The sequence below is a fragment of the Porites lutea genome, chromosome 7 (genome assembly GCF_958299795.1).
Source record: "Porites lutea chromosome 7, jaPorLute2.1, whole genome shotgun sequence".
NCBI classification, from domain to species: Eukaryota; Metazoa; Cnidaria; class Anthozoa; order Scleractinia; family Poritidae; genus Porites; species Porites lutea.
Genome location: NC_133207.1, coordinates 27,170,186 through 27,189,374, shown reverse-complemented (window position 1 = coordinate 27,189,374; position 19,189 = coordinate 27,170,186). Strand labels below are relative to the sequence as shown.

The window sequence follows — 19,189 nt, the reverse complement described above, 5'->3', positions numbered from 1 at the left end:
GCTTAAAACGTTGCACTTTAGTGTAATAAGTTCTTCAATTATTTCTTCCGACGGCACAACTGATTAACTGTATAGTGGCAAAATAATGTTTTTACGTTAAGTGACAATCGACAAAAACTCTCACGGCTACGTCGCTATGACGAGTACCGGAACCGAGGGGGGAAGAAAAAGAACGCTATCTGGGGGAGGCTAAAGTACTCCCGGGTTCGAGTCTCGCTCTGGCTCAACTCCTTCTCCACCCGCTGGACCGCTGCTGAATCGTGCTGGGTATTTGTAAAGTGCTGTCGGTTCCCATGATGGGGAATTTTCATCAAAGGTCTGCCCCGCCCGGGGTGGGGAATTTGTCAATTATAATTTTCTTTCTTTCCTTTATGATTGGTTTGGTTCTTCCGCTTCCGCTAGCGACTCCAGCAAACAAATTTTCACTTGGTCGTAAACGACGGAGTCGTAAGCGGAATAGGTCTACCGCCTTTAGACCTTTCCACGGTTTTTCTCAACTTTTGACATGAACAAGTTGGGGAGAATCCGTCGACTAAAAGTGATTTGTTGAAAACTAAGAAAGATATATATAGCTCCTTAAACTCCCGAAATTTTACGTTTGTATCATAAAAACATCTGCAAACTTTCGAAACTTTGCGGAGTTATATCTCGCTTAACACGGATATATTTTAACAGAGAGCTTTACAGATTCTATTAAGACCAGGACGACTACGAGAACGATACGAGAACGAGATTTTCCCAAAGTAGTGCACGGGCGCGGGCCAACGTCTTTTTGGCGGGAAATTGTGGCAGCCATCGTCAGTCTACTACCAGTTTTAGCGAAAATGTCGTAGGTAGTGGCGAAACCAAGTTATCAAATGTTAATGAGCTAGAAATTTCATCTGATTGGGCTTATTAAACTTCCTTCAACGGAAATAAGCGTGCTAACTTTGTGGTGAAAAAAAAGCACAGGAAAAAATAACGGATTCCCATTTTTGGATATTTTAGGGTATTTAAAGAATACCCATAAAAATCCCAAATGTGGCAAAGTGAGACAAGTCCCAACCAGGGAATTCCCAACCAAGTTCCCTGATTGGGACTTGTCTCATTCTTCCAAATTTGGGATTTTTGTGGGTATTCTTTAAATTCCCTAGAATATCCAAAAATAGGAATCGGTTATTTTTTCCTGTGAGTACAGTGGAACTCCGTTAATACCGGTTGCTGACCATTTACATGGGCAAACAAGTCGGTCCACGGTCTTAGGTAAATGGTACGCAAAATTCAGGATTGGTAAAAAAAATTTCGTCTTGAAATCGTATTTACCATTCCATTTATCGGAAAACGACCGCAAAGGCCTGAAACTGGTTAGCCTGTACACAGACGTTGTTTTATTTTTCGAGCGCGAAGCGCGAAAAAGAAAAATAAAGACCCGCGGTTAATATTTTGTCACGCGCGCTCGAACGACTTTAAAAAGAAAATAGAGAGGTAGCCTGAATTTCATCCGATTACTTCGAGTCGTTATTACTCCCTCAGTAACTCCCTCAGTTGTTGAGAGGAGAAAACGACTCGAAGCAATTGGATGAATTTCAGGCTAATAGAGAGGGTCTATGAACAGGTTAGAAACTGGTATCAAAGATGGCTTTGAAGAAATGGAACACGAATTTCCGCTTTTCAGATGTTCCGTTGCTCCCGGAAATTTTCCGCTGGATCGCCCCAAACTGAGGCGTATTCCATTTACTTTCCAACCGGATTTTCCGGAAACTTTTTTTACAAAACAACAACCAACGGTACCCGCCAATAGGCTAAAAAATTTGGCCGTAATGATGTTTTTTTTTTTTACAAGAAAATGTATGGCCGTAATAACGAGGTGACCGTATTACCGAGGTGGTTGTAAGGCGGGGTTTCGGTAGCCTCCCACGCAGGCGTTTTTAGGGAAGGAATGAAAAACGAGCTCCCCTAAAAACGCCTGCGTGGGAGGCTAGGGTTTCGGCTGTACAATGAAGCTTTCCGAGGTGTCTATTTTAGAGAACAGGCGAGAAAACGTAAAATTAAATGTCGTCCTCTATCCTCGAATCTAAAGCTCTCTAATATAAGTGTATAAAAGTATACGTCCTTAGTACAAAAAATACCACAAAAAAGGCACTTCTCGAAGAACCCGTGGATGTACCTGCCACTGCCATTACGAGGAACTGAACGGGATTTCTCAAGTTTAAAATTTCCGTCGGTCCAGTTAAGAAATCAGCAATACCCGATTTCCGTAAACGGTTGAAGGTAGATGAGTTTTCACTTGGGCCGTTAGGGCGAAATTTGTTTCGTTCAGTTCCTATAGAGAGAAATAAGAAAATAAAGCCAGACCGTTCCAAAGACCATATCAGGCTTGTTTCCTGCCGATTCTACTCAGCCTTCGTTCAAACGCCATGTCCTCTTCAGTCCACCAATCATATCACATGGTTGATTGACCGAGGCGCAAAGGCGACAGAAAAAGGCGGGAAAAATTGCGCCTAGCGCAAGCTGAAGTGTCAAATGTCATATCTCACAAGACGCACGCGGATTGTTTTTGGAATGCAATATGGCGCATTGGGCTGTGTTTCACACTGGAAAATACAGCTGTCCTTCTTCTCACCTCACTAGTAAACAGAGATTTTGAACCTTCAGCTGCTTCAGTCGGTGAGTATCAGTATCTGAACGCCTGGAAGAGGCTAATAATTGTTTACAGAAAAAGCTTCTGTCTCGATCTCACGTGCACTAATCGACTTTACGGCTATCAATATAGGTCTAAGCTTGCTCTGCTTTTTGCCAGTGGGAAAGGGTTAGAAAGGCGTACAATTTCTCGTTCTTCTTAGGAGAGTAACGGTTGGGGAGGATTTTTTGCTACACGATTTCCTGTTCTTATGTTTGTATCAGTACTCAAAACGGTCCACAAACGCTTGTGTATCGACTATCAATTTTGGCGATGGAGCGACCTGCGACATAGAAACCAGGGGCCGATTAATAAAACTTTTACAAGTATAATTTACAAGTGTGCCCATTGTTTGGTGTCTGAAAACAATAGCTACACTTGTAAGGTACACTTGTAGTACTTTTATTAAATTGATCCCAGTACTGATGGTATACCAGGGAGCTTAAAGTAGCCAGGAAGGTGACGGCAGTGAAAATGTCAGGGAAATGTTATGGCCCGCCCCCCCCCGGTCTACTGCGGAGCATTTGCCCGCCTTGTCAGTCCCGGGGGTGGGGCATTTGCAAAATTGCACTACCCTGGTGCCAGGCATTTGCCAACCCTGGGGCTATTCCCGAGCTTTTGACACACGCGTGGTTTCCTATCAGAATATAACTGCACAGAAGGTTTTACTGGAAGAAAAGCAGATTGACTTATCTGTCAAGGACAGGAATAAACTGAAGAGGGTTATAAAGACATGTTCTTGATTTTATGCATGTAATTCTTCATTGCTTATCAAGCCATAATTACATAGCGAAATTGGAGCTATCAATGTGAATTAACATGTTTTGGTTATTGAATCAAATTTGTGTTGATATTATTTGAAGAACATCCTTTCATATTTATAAAACTCTTCATAACATATAACTTTACAGCACTCTATTAATTTTAATGTGAGTAATTTTATATCAATACTAAAACCATAAACTGGTGCTTGTCGTCACAGCATGAAGTCTTATTAGAATCCTAACGCCATTACAAAGGAAGACGTTAATTGAAACAAAAAATTGCACATTAAAATGCTTAAAATGGCACTATTCGACTGTGCGATCAATGAAAAATGTTGCAGCGTTAACGGAGGACGAGGCATTTGCCCTCTTTTTTCGTCCCCACCCTGGGGGATTTAAATCCCCTTCCCCTTTACTTTCAAACACCTGCCATGCAGGCTACCTTAGTGGTGGTGTTGATTCACTGTATTCTTTTGGAATTTTTGTTTCAAGTCACTTGGTGATTGGAAGTTAGACAAGTTCATCAGTGAAATGACCACACAATAGATTTCGAACTACTGACAGGAAACGGGAGAAAAGATTACATGTCAAGTAAGTCAATTTATTTTGAATTGTTTTGTTAGTACATTTGTTAGATGGCACTTATCAGTCTAGCCTGCGAGCAAACTCTCCAGGGTGCTCTGGCGGCAGGGCGAAAAAGGAACAAGCTTGCAGTCATGCTTCAGGAATTTGAATGTCTGCATAGAAAAAGTTGATGAAATTGCTGATTGGGGGAGATTAAATTTGGTAATGACGTCATTACTGTGACATGGTAGGCCAGACACCTTCATGTGTCCAGTTTTCATGTGTTCAGTTTACATATTTCTCTAACTATGAAGATCTCTCTCTGGAATTTTACTCTTTTAAATTGCTTATAGTTGGGTTATTTGTGCTATTAACTTCTTTGTAGTGAACAAAACATGGCTCACAGTAGGGTAAATTGGCAGAGGAAAATACTTGTAATTTTTAGCAACTCATGCAACTGTCAATTTATCTAGTTCGGTGTTCCTGTTCTTTTTGATGTCTGAATAAGCAGAAGAAGAGAGACCAAGGTTCAAAATACCAGCGTGCCAATGGCAGGCAAAATTTTAGGTTTGGCAGGCGAAAATAACTAATGAACTGGACTGCTAGTCTGGTTTTGTGACATTTTCTTTTCCTCTTACCATGCTTGTTTACCCACCATTTCTTTCCACAAATCAATCATGCCCTTTGAAAAATACCACTATAAGGTCCTCGACTGAATCTCATGCATAAAGTTTGCAGGAGCATAATGGTTTGCAATTTTTTTCAGTAATTTAACTCAGCATTCTCCAGGGTTTACGGTCAAGTCGCCAGAAAGTCATCTTGCCCGATACCAGAGTTATGTCACTTAACATCCTATAAACTGCACTGTAAGAGTTAATAATACGTATTCAAGGAAATACGTTAAAAAATTTTCAATTTTCCTGTGTGTTTGCAACCTGGGAGAAGGGAGGTACTTCCTTATAAGAGGCTAATAGGGATGTGTTGCTGGATGGGGTCGCATTCTCATCACTAGATTGACTATAGGGGGGTTACATTTTCCTTAGGGTTACTAGAATGGGGTTGCACATATTCGGATGTTTTGGGGTAAGACATGAGTTCTTCATATTAATTTATGGTTAGCAAACATACTAGAATGTTTGCACTGCAGGTGAAAAGTAAAGTGTTCTTCATTCAATTTAAAAAAAAAATGGGTCAATTCGTAAAAATAGAAAGTGACAAAGTTGGGATCATGAAAATTACATATTCACCCAAAAGTGACTAAGATGGGGTCTATAATTGGCCAAAGAATAGTGGTTTAGGGGCACTGAGAGGCCAGCGGCACATACCCAGCAAAAATTAATGCAAGTACCCCCAGGGTTTGCAATCATAGTGCCCAAAGAGCGTATGCATATTTTGATTGATTGATTGATTGCACACACATTCTTGTCCTCCTCAAAAACATAGTGCAAAAGTTTGCATTTAGACCACAAGATACTTCATGGTTTTGATCAATCGAGTGCAACTTTTGGTGCATTTTGATACCTTTTAATGATCACGCAACAGGGTTATGGTTTAGATCACCAAATAATCTGTGTGATGTACTAAGTATCAGGAAAAGTCAAAACATTTAAATTTTGGCGACATGAATCCACTTGCTGAAAATATGATTTGTAAACACAAAAGTAAAGTAAATAATAAAAATAGATGGCAGATTTTGGCGCTTTGTTATTAACACAAAATGAAATAAACAAGCACGACAAATAGCAGGCCGCTTGCTTCTTGAATTTCTGATTACCAACCTTTTTCCTTGTAGTGAAATACTTCCGATTTTGAGTCATCTACCATGTCTACTGTGATTGAACAATTTTAGTGAGTGTCAAGTGCTAAGTTTTGTTTGATTGGAACCTTTGATTCTCTCTTTGAAGAAATGCTGGCAAAAGGTGAAAAAAGGTGAAAATGGTACTTCTTACAAGTACTGAGAGAGTAGTGGGTAAACGGTTTGAAAATTATGATATGCATGCATGTGATTTGGGTTTGTGGGATACTTTGTTTTATTTCATGAATTTCTTCATCTTTGCGTCAGCCAACAAAAAAAAAATCAATGGAATTCCTACTGAAAATAAAGACAATATGATTTCATCAATAGCAAAGATGTCAGAAGGTGGCAGGCCAAAAAATAAATGACAGGTTAAAATTTGTAAGCCTTGCCAAAAAGGCAGGCTAGAATTTTTTTCTATTTCAAGCCAATTGGAGACACAATTAGTTGTTCAGGACTTCCTCGTTTCAAAACACTAATGGGAGGAACAATATTTTGAGTTCAAGTTAGGTTAATTGGTCTAAGCTTTCTAGACCATCCACAAATCTTGCAAAGTATCTTGTCTCAAAAATTAATATATTGCCTTAGCAGTGGTTTGCCCTTTTTTCAGTATTCTTCTCTTGACCTGGTACCCTCAACAACCTAAAGAGTGAACTGAGAACTTGACAATTTTCTAGTGGTCCCTCTTTTTTCTCAGTGGCCGTACTTTCAGGGCTTTGTCTGCTAGTGGGAAATTTATCTGCAACGCGCTTTTCTTATGTTTCTTTACATTCGATGCTCATTTCCGCTCCACACAGATTTGCTGAAATCTGAAAGCTCAGTCAACGGAGAGTCACAGGGGGCACTGGAGGCTGGATTCCAGTCCCTGAGACATGAGCGCTAGTTCTCTGTCCTTTTTTGCTCTGCTGCCAAAACGCCCCACAGAGCTTGCTCGCAGGCTATTATCATTCCTACCCTTTGGGATGATCAAATTGAAACAAAACAATAGTGAAATCCTTTCAACATATATATTTATTCTCAGCTCTTGTACGATATGTTTTAAGAACATTCAATATTGAGAGTTTTGAAAAATTCGTTGTTAAAAACTATTCCCTATCAGCTTTGCGCCAAAGTTCTAATGCTTCCTTTTTGCTGGGTACATTATTGTTCACCCTACTGATAAAACCACATGTTTGTGCTACAAGAAGAATGTTTTACAACACCACTATTAAAGTAATATAATATTAGTTGTATTTCCAACAACAGTCTCTACTTGACATAGTGCAACTTAACTTAAATGGAATAAGTTATTTTAAAAATCTCTACCTTGGGAAAGCTCTTGAGTAACCTACTTAAAATAAAATACACCTGCGTAATACATATTATGATGCTTAGAATGGTATCTTATATACACCTAACTTGGATTTTTGTAACCTCTAGCAAGATTCTTTCAGCCTTAAGGTAAATACTGTTTATCAGCATAAATACAACCTCTGACTTGAAATAAAGTGAAACACTTGCTCTGAGAATTTCTGAATACAAGCACTGGATTTGTATTTATTTTATTCACTCACTCTCTGGGAATTTTATAGAGGTGAGTTATAATTGAATAGAACTAATTTCAAAATTATTGCTTACTTAACTCATCAAATGAACAGCAATATTATTGTTGATACATTTTGCAAATCCAAGATGGTATCAGAATAACATTGGAAAACAAATCATGCTCATGGTACCTGGTGAAATATGGTTGATGACAACACTTAAAAAACCACAAGCAGTATGACCCCATTATTGCTGTGTGCTTTGTTGCTATAAGTATAATGATGTGGAGAATTGCACTAACTCATTCATAAGAATTCCATAAGCTTTACTCAGTAGGGCTAAGTTATTCAGTATTGCAGTTAATGCTTCAGTTTCATTTAATGTATCCAGAAGGAGACGCAGAGTTTAATCACCAGATGAAACATTGAGAACAGAGTTGAAAATATGACGTGCAGTGGAGTATTTTTAACAAACTTCAAGGTGTTTCATCCGGTGAAGAAACACGTGTCAAATGCTTGATATTGCTTCTGAAACAAAATGATTTTAGAGGGAGAAATTAAGGATGCAAAAATGAGCAGTTTTTCATCTGATTTCCAAACACTCATTAAACATTAATTTCCTTTGTATTTTCTTTATGAATTGTTAATGAGTTTTGAAAAGTATAATATCATATGTAAGGATATGATAATAATAATAATAATAAAGGATAATTTCTATTTCTTTTTGGGGATGAAAACACCGAACACTTGCTTTTCTTTCAGTTTTGTGGCAAAGAATGTTTCACACAGTTCATATGTAAACAAAATTATTCACCTCTACTTTGCACTGTAGCACATCAGCCTTGTTAGTTTAAAGGCTGTTAATTTTTTTAAAGTTTATAAAGTTTGTTGGTTTTCTAGTATCAAAACAAAACTGGACAATTTGGTAAGTGCAAGTAGATCCTCCATTAAAAATGTTCAAAACTAGTTTGAAAAACGTCTCTAATTAAAAAAAAAACACCTTCTCTGCTCAATATATTAGGGCCAGCCCTATTCAATACTTCATGTTTCAAACAATGAAAGCTTAGGCTGCAAAAATATTTCTTTCCCTGCAGTAGCAGCTTAACAAATAATAAATTACATAGAAATAACATAAATAGAGGAAAGACAATAATATTATTTTCCCATTATTGCTGGCAACAAAAGATTGTTTCGTTACCTCATCAACTTGACTTTGCGAAGTACAAGTGTTGCAAAAAATTCATTTAACAAGGTAATTAACCACTTTCCTTACATGTAAAAATATGGTCAATACTGCCTAATACTGTAAGATTCATAATGTCCAGCAAACTAAGCATTTTAAGACCTTAATACAGCATGTTGATAAAAGAATTTCTTTCTTTCATGCTTTGCTTTTCTGGTGGTTGCCACAATAGGAGATCAATAATATTGAAGGGTACAGTAGAAAAGAGGCAAAAGTGGGGATTTTCCCTGGAAAACCAGATCATTTGAGGTTAGCTCAAATTTGTCTTGTCTGGTGCATTAAAACAAAATGCTATAAATGCCATGAATTTGTGTACTCCTAGTTGCTTAAAACTGACCCAAATCAAGTGGTCAATTGCTAATTTACTTAATCAGCTCCTACACTGGCCAGGGTTAGGAATTTTTCCTGGCTGAAAGAAAATGCACGTTCCACTTGGACTGTCCCAACTTAACTTTACACTTTCATATGATTCAAAGACAAAACAACAAGATGTGTAATTTCTGGCAAAATTTTCTGTTTCTCAGCTGAAGTTTAAAAAAAGTTTACTCAGTTGGCTGACACAATTATTGAGTTTTAACCTACAAGTACAACAATTTTAGCAGTGAGTGAAAAGATTTTAGCGAGGAGTGAAAAGATATTTTGTTATGATTTGTTGCTAGTACTAGTGCGTTGTCAACGTGCCAGTAATACGTATCAGGAGTAGTATTGATTTCCAGGGAAAATCATCACCCACATTTCTTTTCCACAATGCCCTCATAACAATAATGATAATAAACAATCATAATAACATGAGAACAATTTATTTGTAAAAGTAAATTTGAACCTATTTGTATGCTCATTTGTGGTATGCTACTCATTACTATAAAGAGCAGTTGGTTATATGTCCGCACCTTCTAACCATAAAAAGTAAAAAACAACTTTTAAGTGTTACTAGCCAGTAATAAATATTAAACTACCCTACAAGAAGAGGTTTCTTTCCAGCATTGTCTATAGCATTTATGAACCTCAAGTTGTTTGCATTGCTGACATTCACATAGTAACTACACTTGAATGTCAGCGATTTGAACAACTTCCTAAATGCTAAAAACCACGCCAGGAAGAAACCTCTGACTAGCAAAAATTAAGGGCATGGCCCTGCCAACAACTTGCAATGATTGACAAACAGCTGTTACAGCTAAGACAACAGAAACCAGGAATAGATTCTAAATTTCTAGCAACTGAGAAGCAATAATTCAGCACTTGCATATAAATGAAAGATTTTTTTGGAAAACGTTTCACCACCAGTACATGGTGAAAATCCCATTGCTGAGTGTTGAAATGCCAGTTCAAAAACTTTGGCTACACGTACAATTTTCACTGCATGCTGGCAATTCAGTATTTTAATTAGAAAATTACAGGAGCACAGTGACATTTGAAATAAAGTTGATTGTCTCTATTAAAGCGATTTGGGTTTCAATAAAGCTTTTATTAAGTCCTTGGCATTGTTGGATGTTTAAAATCGCTTCTGGTTTCAAGGCATACATGCTATCATTTGGCATGAATGCACAACCTGTACATGGTTGACAGGGATCACAGAGATTTTATTTAATGGTAATGGTATCTAAAAGTCCAGAAAAGGACTACTTTCATTAACCAGTTACAGTCAAACCTCCACCAACAGCCACCTCCCTACAATGGCAACGGCCAGTTTTTTCAGGGACTGATGAAAAAGTCTGGAATGCTCACGAAATTTGATCTATAAGGTGCATTGATGATTAATTGCAGCATCGTATTTTGATTGTGTTTCAATGATACTGCTGCAGTAAGCATAAATTGTCCATGATACTTGTTTGTTTTGTCACGTTAACATTTTGATTCAAAACATTATTCAAGTATTTTTGTGTATTTTGATCTCTTTGTACATTATTTATGATTGGATTAACATTATGCGATACAGTAAGCACGAACTTAGCACCATAAACATGTTGCTCCCCCCTGAAAGAAATTTGCCATATAACACCCCTACCTCCACAAAACGGCCACCTCTCCACAACGGCCACTTTCTTCTGTCCCCAAGGGGGCAGTTGAAGAGAGGTTCGACTGTACTAACATCTAACTGATTTGGTATCTTTGGTATCCTGAAGGTGTCTGTTATAGCTTTACATGCAACTCACTGACTTGGGAATATCTCTGTTTCTGAATCTAAAATATGATTTCTTCTAACTTTTCAAAATAACAAAACTAACTATTATAATAATTCTGAAAAGAGCATTATAAATGGGTGTTTGCAGTTCAGAAATATTAATTTTTTTTGAAACACTACCTTCAAAACGGTTTGTTGAAAATACAAAGATACACAAGCAAGCTTTTGTATCAAAGATATTGTCAGCCTAGATGGAGCATTAGTTACCTTTGAGAGCCTAAAAGGATACATCAATGTGGCAGTATGTTTGTAAAGAGGATAGTACGATGTACAGTACCCAAAGGAAAGCCATGAAAAGTGATGTGGGGAGTTTGAAGCTCTTCGTACCACCAAGTTCTCCTCCAACCTTTTTATTTCTCCGTAGCATCATTAATGCTATAGCAACGACAGCTGTACAACAGAAAATTACTACAGAGAAACCAAGGGACCCTGCCTCGACTTTAAACTTCTCGCCCTGGGCTTTTTTGGCTATTGCTGCTATTGACCAAGCAACACCCAGTCCTAGGAAGACATTCACAGAATTGCTTCCAGTGACATTGCCAATAGATGAATCAGCATACTCATCACCAACAGCAGCTACTTTGCTTGCAAATGTATCTGTAGATCAACAAAACAAAGGCCATTAACAACAGTAGAGGTGGTCTCCTTAATGACAAGGCTACAACATAGGATATATTTAACCTTGTGTGTGTCAATCATTCATTGTGCTGTATGCTGCAGCTTGATCAGGCAGTGCTTTTTTCAGTTTACCCCAGTTAATTAAGAAAGTTTAATTTGGATGTTAAAGGCAGTTGAAAATTCTTTTTTCTTGACACTCAAGCAAATAAGAGCCAGGGCCTAAATTGAAGAGGTCATACAATATTAATATGACACTTGTAGGGCAAACAGTAATTGTAAATGGTGCAAACGTTTCTTATACAGATAGTTCTTTCAATTAACTGGTAACATCAATTCTGTTTTCCTTAACCATTATCCCTTCTGGGTCTAAGCCGACTGCACCTGATTGGATGAAGGTTAACCAGTTTATTAACGAAAAGCACAAGTTTCTTGCAAAGTTATTTGAAAATAAAGAAATCTTTGATGGCTGAAAAAAAAATGGTAATGAACATACAACAGTACTGTACTGGTACTTCATGGTTGTGATCTTGATTTGGATGCACTAGTGAGTAATAGTAGGTAGAGCATGTAATTATGTTCCACACAGACTGCCATTACCTGGGAGACTTGTTCCAAGTGCCACAAAAGTAATGGCAACAACACTATCTGCTAAGCCAATAGTACAGCCAAAGTGGGATGCAATATCCCCTATCACCATTGTCAAAATGCCAATAAAGATAATGGATACAACAAAGCATGCCCATCCACCCCATATGTCAGTGGGAGGGACGATCGCAAACAGAAGCTTCCAAAAGACAGTCATGTAGTGCATCATGTAGTCACCAAAGGTTGGCGTGCTTGGTTCTTCACTGTCATCATCACCACTGCCACTTACTGTCAGAGCATCAGTAAACTGCTCCTTCCAAGAAGAAGTACCCACAACCAGTGCTAAATTGGCTTTGACAAGCAACTTGTCAACTGTGTTCTTGAACTCTTTGCTTTCTATAATGGTCACCTCAGCCTTTTTGGTTTCACCTGAGAAGTGAAGACAAACAGAATTTTACTCCAACATCAAGATCTTGTTGAGTGGCTAGCTTTTTATGCACTGTAACTGGAGATGGCTCTTGGTACGTAAGGGTCGTTTTGTGTTCAATAACTTAATTAAAATCAAATTTATTTAATTCACTTAAATTATGAAAAAAATATACAGGACAATGCAGGACTTAAAATAACAAACATAACATTAGGGAGCTTAAGCAACAATGATGGCAACAAGAGCAGCAAACAAGCAATAGGATTAGTCAAGCAAAACAACAACTGTGCAGGACTGGTGTATCACACTTTTTTATTACATTGACTACGATCATGACATGAAAGTGCCTAATTTCACATTGATCGTGTAGAGGACATGAACTCAGAACAACGACTTTCTTTTTCCTTTCCCGAACTCTGATAGTCTTTTAGAATTCAAGCCCAGAACATTTGCCAACATTTTTGATGAACTGAATGAGATGGAATAAGTGTGATAAAGTTTGAAGGAGCACGAATGTAATTTTCAAGTGATGTTTTAGTAACTGTTGTCGTTGTTGCTGCTTAAACTCCCTAATAAATATTAAAGCAAAAAGTTGTGAGACGACTAAGAGACACAAGAAAGGCTTTGTGTAATTTAGTACCTAGTCTAGGCTTTCCCAGTTCCTCAAGGCGTTGCTTCTCAGCGTCATAAATCTCTTCAGTACCAGCTCCACTATCATCATCCTCATCATTTTTCACAACCTTTGGTTCCCCAAGGACGACATAAAATGTTTCGTTCTTTTCATATTCCTCATCATCTATGACATTGACCTCAATGTTTTTCCTAAAATAAGAAAGCAAGGTGATGCCACTACTGCATACAAAATATGAAAAACACTCCTGTAATTTTATTTAAAATGCAATTGAACCTCTTTATTCAGCGGCAGGATTAGCTCAGTTGGTAGAGCACTTGACTGTAGGGCGGGAAGTCGTGGGTTTGATTCCTGGGAGCGGACCAGTACTCTAGGTCATAAAGAACTGAAAAATAACATGGGCACCAAAGGGAGAGAGGAGTCTGTTTTACAGGTAACAGTGTTCTCCCTAGGATTTTGGGAAGGCCAGGGGATCTTCTGACTCATTTTTGATAGTGCTTGTACAGTAAAAAAAATCAATTTGCTTTGACAAGCTTTTCTTTTTTGTTCCACGCATCTTGGGTTGACTGTTGAGTTTTCCATTGTGAGTTGTGATACTGCTTAAAATGTGAGCGCTGGAATTTCAGTTCTTACTCCGTGTAAGCTCCCTAAAGGGCTCTTATGTTTGTCGGTCAATTTCAAGATGGCTGCCGTTCGGTGAAACGAGTGCATCACAGGTTTTAACATATTTATCCAATGGTAAATCAGTTTTACAATCAGTTAACTACGGGAAAACACTCATGTAAAAACACCACAGACAATGTTTCATCAACGTTATTGAGTGATATTGTCCCTGAAGTACCTAATTCTAGATGTCAACATAAGCATCCAATCAGGTAAATGTTTGGTTTTAAGCCAGGCGGCAACAATTTCCCAGTGAATTAAGCCAGGTGGCCCGCCTAGCCTTAAATACCTGGGGAGAACACTGGGTAGGGATAACCGTAGATGGCTTTTAGTATCTTTGGGACCAAATGACTGTCTTTAATTAAAAAGGTGTTGATATTATAGAGATTTCCATGAGGAAAGGTTTGATGTAATATTTCAGCTAAAACATAAAAATGTTAAAAAAAAGTCGTTTAGAGAAACATTTTCAAACATGTGTGGGCTAAAAATTGAGAATCATAAAAATGCCAGCTTTCAACTTTCCAAACTTAAGTTTTCCACAGATAAAAAGATAAAAAGGTGATTTTTGCATGACCCAGGGAAGTCAACAAATTAAAAGGAAAATTATCTTCATTGACCTCCTCTTGGTTGGCTGATTGTTGTCTTTAACTTTCATGGTCAACATGTTTGCTATACATGCTAAATAAAATTATGTTTAGTGATTTTACCATATTTGAGTTTTAATAAAGGCCAAACAGGTGGCAAGCAATAATTTCACTAATATCTTATTCCAGTCACCACTGACAAACGTTTTAATCTGTGACTTTAGCTTACAGGGAAATCCTTTGAAAGAACACACCTAAAACAATTCTTTGTATAAATGTTCTTTTATGTACCTTATTTAATGTTTGACAAAAACTAAGATACATTTCAATAAAATCAATACAGTCTTGGTTGGAAAATAGGTTTTATACACATAAATGTGTTTATCATTTATGTTTTATTTAAATATTTATATTTCAAAACCACAATCAACAACATGTTTGCTCAAGGAGAACAACTAAGATCAACTTTAATTTGAGCTATTGCTAAATGACCACTTTCCATTTGAATTTTTTTTCTCATTCAACTCTTGACCAACCTAGTGTGATATTCTATCTTATATATATGTATCTTCCCAAGTGATAATTTGCATAATGCTTTATTACAAATAAAAACTTTGAAACTGTTTTGTCATGATTTAACTAAAAGTTGTGGTCCAATAAATAAGACAGAGATTCATAAGTAAAAATAACTTTTTAGCAGAGATTTTCTTATCAGGCCTGACTTCATCTTACACACAACGATTGTTGAATCTCTGAACTCATTATACAATGTACAATGCCACAAAACTTATCTTATACCACTTGTTAATTATTTATGCAAACTTGCATGGAGTAAAACATATTCAGATCTCCTGAACATGTATCTGCGTACTCGACCATTATATGTGAGAATTACATAATTTATAACAAATTGAAATTATCTAAATAATTCAAGCATGGGCACAGAAATATTTGAGTCGGCATTTGCCTTCTTAATGCTGTTTATGATAAACATAATTCCATCCAGGAATGACTTGATCTCAACCAATTAAGAATGACAGGCTTGTAAATAAACAACCATTGGCTATAACCAATCCCATTTCATGCTGAATGGTTACGTTTGAAAACACAAAGTCTTGTTGATATTCTGCGCCAGGAAATATTCAACCAAACACTTGTCAAAGTCATAGAGGCATATCTATATTTTAACTGTCCTATATTATGAAACTTAAGCCTATGTTACAATATTTGAATCAAAACCCAGAGTAAACAAGTATCAAATTATTAAATAAAAGTGTCATAACAATCTCAGATACAAATCAATTTCATTTAGTGCACTTGATAAACAGGGAAGATCAGTACAGTGTGCATCCACTTGAAAGGTCAAAAGTTTCAGACGTACAACAAACATGTTTTGTATGCAAAATCCTCTCCACTATGCTATTTCAATATTAAAACATCGGCCTTCGTTTGATAAAAAGGGAGTCCTTTTAAAGCCCCCCCCCCCGCCCTCCCCACCCATACTTGGTGGCATCAACAGGGTCATGACGCCTTGCAGTGCTCATCTGCACATGTTTACAACAAATGCCACCTTCATCAGCCTGCGTTCTTTTCACACGCGATATAAAATTCTGGTCACGATATTTTAGACGTAAAGGCCAATCCTGATAAATTTTGTTAAGACTATGCACAAGCCTTGCCTAGTTGCAGCATCAAAACCAAATCTCTTGAATTTCCCATCCATGAAGTAACCGTCATGCTCTCCAGATATTGTTTCATAAATTGCTCTTTTGTTACCAGAGAAGAAGACGTGCCAACATCGATCGTGACGGTTTTGTTTTGTTAAAAAAAAAAAAAAATTTGTTGCCAAGAATTTGAATTGCTTCTCTGCTTTTGGATTGCTCGAAGAGGTAAATATAACCGCAAAACTTTCACCTCTAATGCACCTGAGGATTCTAAAAATTAAAAGCTAACAAGGAAATAGTAATGTGCTTTTGTGGATATTTTCCCCTTTGTTGTAAACAAAATGGTTCTGACGTGACAAGGGTAAAAAGAAAGTCTTGGGAGTAAATATCACGACATAAATTCATACTACCTCAATACATCATGCTGAGGCCACATTATTATCAACTATCAGAACCTGTCAGGTCTAAATGATAACCTTCGTAATCAAGGCAATGTTGTTAAATAGCGTAAAGTAAAATTAAAAGTTTGCTGAGTTAAATCAATTTCAAATTTATGAAAGCTAAAGCATACGACGTCGCATCATTATCACTTTATTGTTTGCATTTTATAACCGTAGCATCTGCAAGTTGTAGACAGATGTTAACAATATAAAGTTATCGTCGTCATCACAAGTTAAATTTTCGGTGAATTTACCGATCTACGTGGCAGATTAAAACAAAAGAGTCCCCTTTTAAGCCTGTAAATAAACCACCTGTATTGGTTTGTACTCGGATGGATTTCGATATATATAAGTATGTTGTGTACGGAAAGCTTCTAGAAACAGTCGAGTGATTTGTTTTGACACTAGTACGTTTTCGATCTTAAATAGAAACAATATTAATAGATCCAAAAATACAGCCTTATAACAAGATCTGCAGTATGTAAATATCGCATATATGTTGATTATCATTTTTTTAAAAATCCTTTAACAGAAATCAACACACTTTTTATCTCTATCACTTTAAATTCTAAAAAGAAAACAACACAGAATCTTACCATGTTTCGTCGTTCCCAAACTCCAATTCACCAACAGCATCCTCGTAATCATCGCCACCGCCTTTGGCAGTTCCTTCCACTGTGTGGTAGGGAACCCGAACGGTGCCTCGAGCTCCCGTGTGGCGAATCACCTTCAATTTAATTGTTCCATCTGCTTCAGTTACCGAGTGTTTCTCCTCCTCAAATGTGAATATACCGGGGTAGTCATCGTCCAGGATTGTGATTGTAGCAACACCGTCTTTGCCAACTTTTCCCGCCGGACCTCGGTACTTGTTTCGCACCAGATCACCATCAGCACCAGCCACTCGAACATTTCCCAGGTGAACATAGAAGTGTTCATCTTCTTCAAAGATGTCATCGTCAATCACAACGACGGAGAAGGTCTTGGTGGTTTCTCCTGGCCTGAAACAAATTGTACCCTCGGTTTTTTCATAATCTTGACCAGCCTCTGCGGTGCCATCTTCCGTCCTGAAGTCCACAAAAACTGTGTTAGTGGGATCGCCACCAATGCGTGAAATGTTCATGAATACACTGCCACAGTTTTCTTTGACAATATAGTGCACGGGGTCAAAATAAACTCTGACGACCTGAGGGTCTTCGTACTCGACTTCGTGCATCTCAAGTCTTGCATCTGCCAGGGAACTGCTGGCTTTTTCCAGCTTGTCATGCTTCATCTTCAATACGTTTCCACTACCAACCATCTTACGAGTGGCCTCAATTCGGTAAAACGCTCGACTTTTGGGTTGAAGTTTGAGGTTTTCTTGCTCCAGCAGACGTTCGACGGTCTCTCGGTCAGCATCTGGATACTTTTGTCGTATTTCTTTCAGCGCTTGGATGGCCTTTTCGCGCCTGTCTTCCGTAAGATCATGTAGCAATTCGTCATCATCGAAATCTTGACCAGCTTCGGTATCGGCATAACGACCATCGCCAACATTTCCATCGACAAATCCGTCTTTCACCTGAACTCCAATAATATCGAAATCGCCTGTCTGCACGACGGTCATTCCCCCGCGCTTTTGCCTCCTCTGTCTCTTTCGTAGGGCTCTGTAGAAGAGAAGCCTACGGTCTGCAATGTAGGCACAGATAACCATGACAGGGAAGAAGGCAAAGGTTAGAATGGCTTCCCATATCTCCACTTCATCCTTTGAGGAGAGCGCCAAAATAACATACAACCAAACGTAAGCCAAGACCGACGTGGAAGCTGTGATAGCAAATACACGCAGATGCTTGATTCGTCGAACTTCGCCATCCGGAATAACATAAACACAGACTGCAATGATAATCAGCAAGTTGAACGCCGCAGACCCTACGATTGTGGAAGGACCAAGCTCGCCAGCATTGAAATTATTTCCGCAGATTTCAATTGCCGAGAGTAAAATTTCGGGTGCGGATGATCCAAGTGCCATGAGAGTTAAATTCGAGACTGTTTCGTTCCACAGTTTCACAGTCAACACTCTCTCCTTTCCTGTTTGCTTGTCCGTTATTTTTATTTCTTTTTCTTTCGATGTGATTATTTCTATCGCAGACATAAAGCGATCTGAAATTATTGAAACACCAAGGAACATAAATAGTAAGGCAAGGAGGTACACGAATGCTCTCCCAACAGTCTCGCCGGTAGAAGGTTCGCCTCCCCATACAGGCAAAACAATCCCCGCTTTACATTCTGTTCTTAGATTGCAGTCGGCTCCGCGAACGGTCTGTTGTAGAAAAGCACACCAAACTGCAAAACTTATGCCCGAATGAACCGCAAGCCTTTTCACGAAGGGCATGTTTAGAAGCTTTCTACATTTATAAACGTCGAAAGGGCGAGATAAATAAAATTGTCAGCTTCGAACGGTGCGATGTCCACCGAACAGGTCGAAATCGGTGGTCCCCAATGAATGGTGCTTGGATATGTGTTTCAAACGGCGTTCTGTGGTGCGTAAAAAGCGTAGAAATATCTTTTCACATTCAAATTATAGCGAGCAATACACCAGCTGCTTTCATTCTTACTGGATGGCAGGAGAAAAGCGACCTACCAAGCAACTGGCACTGTTCGCCAATTGAAAAGAAGTTTGCATTTGGCATGTTTATATATTATTATGATGAGCTGCGCATGCGCACTATGACCTGTATGTTATGATAATATTTTGATCGGCCCAAGAAATATATTCGGGGCTATCAAATACATTTTAAATATACAAAGTGTTTCAAATAGGAAATCAATAAAAATCTCGTTTCAGTTTGAAATTAAACAAACCCCTCAGCGAAG

General features: G+C 38.0%; 1 protein-coding gene across 1 annotated transcript; it reads right to left on the bottom strand.

The window, feature by feature from the left end:
- Window positions 1–6,775: 6,775 nt before the first annotated feature.
- LOC140943171 (sodium/calcium exchanger 1-like) lies at window positions 6,776–18,995 on the bottom strand. The gene is made up of 4 exons (XM_073392234.1): window positions 16,939–18,995; window positions 13,001–13,182; window positions 11,946–12,362; window positions 6,776–11,327 (listed from the first exon to the last, which is right to left on the bottom strand). The coding sequence occupies exons 1-4, from the start codon at window positions 18,705–18,707 to the stop codon at window positions 10,948–10,950; spliced, it is 2,748 nt and encodes a 915-aa protein (XP_073248335.1). The 5' UTR covers window positions 18,708–18,995; the 3' UTR covers window positions 6,776–10,947.
- Between the last annotated feature and the right edge of the window lie 194 nt (window positions 18,996–19,189).

Coding starts and splice junctions, on each gene's coding strand:
- LOC140943171 (XM_073392234.1), bottom strand. CDS start 18,707: ATGCCCTTCGTGAAAAGGCTTGCGGTTCATTCGGGCATAAGTTTTGCA. Junction 13,183..16,938: donor TTTGGGAACGACGAAACATG/GTAAGATTCTGT, acceptor TTCTTATTTTAG/GAAAAACATTGAGGTCAATG. Junction 12,363..13,000: donor ACTGGGAAAGCCTAGACTAG/GTACTAAATTAC, acceptor TTCACTTCTCAG/GTGAAACCAAAAAGGCTGAG.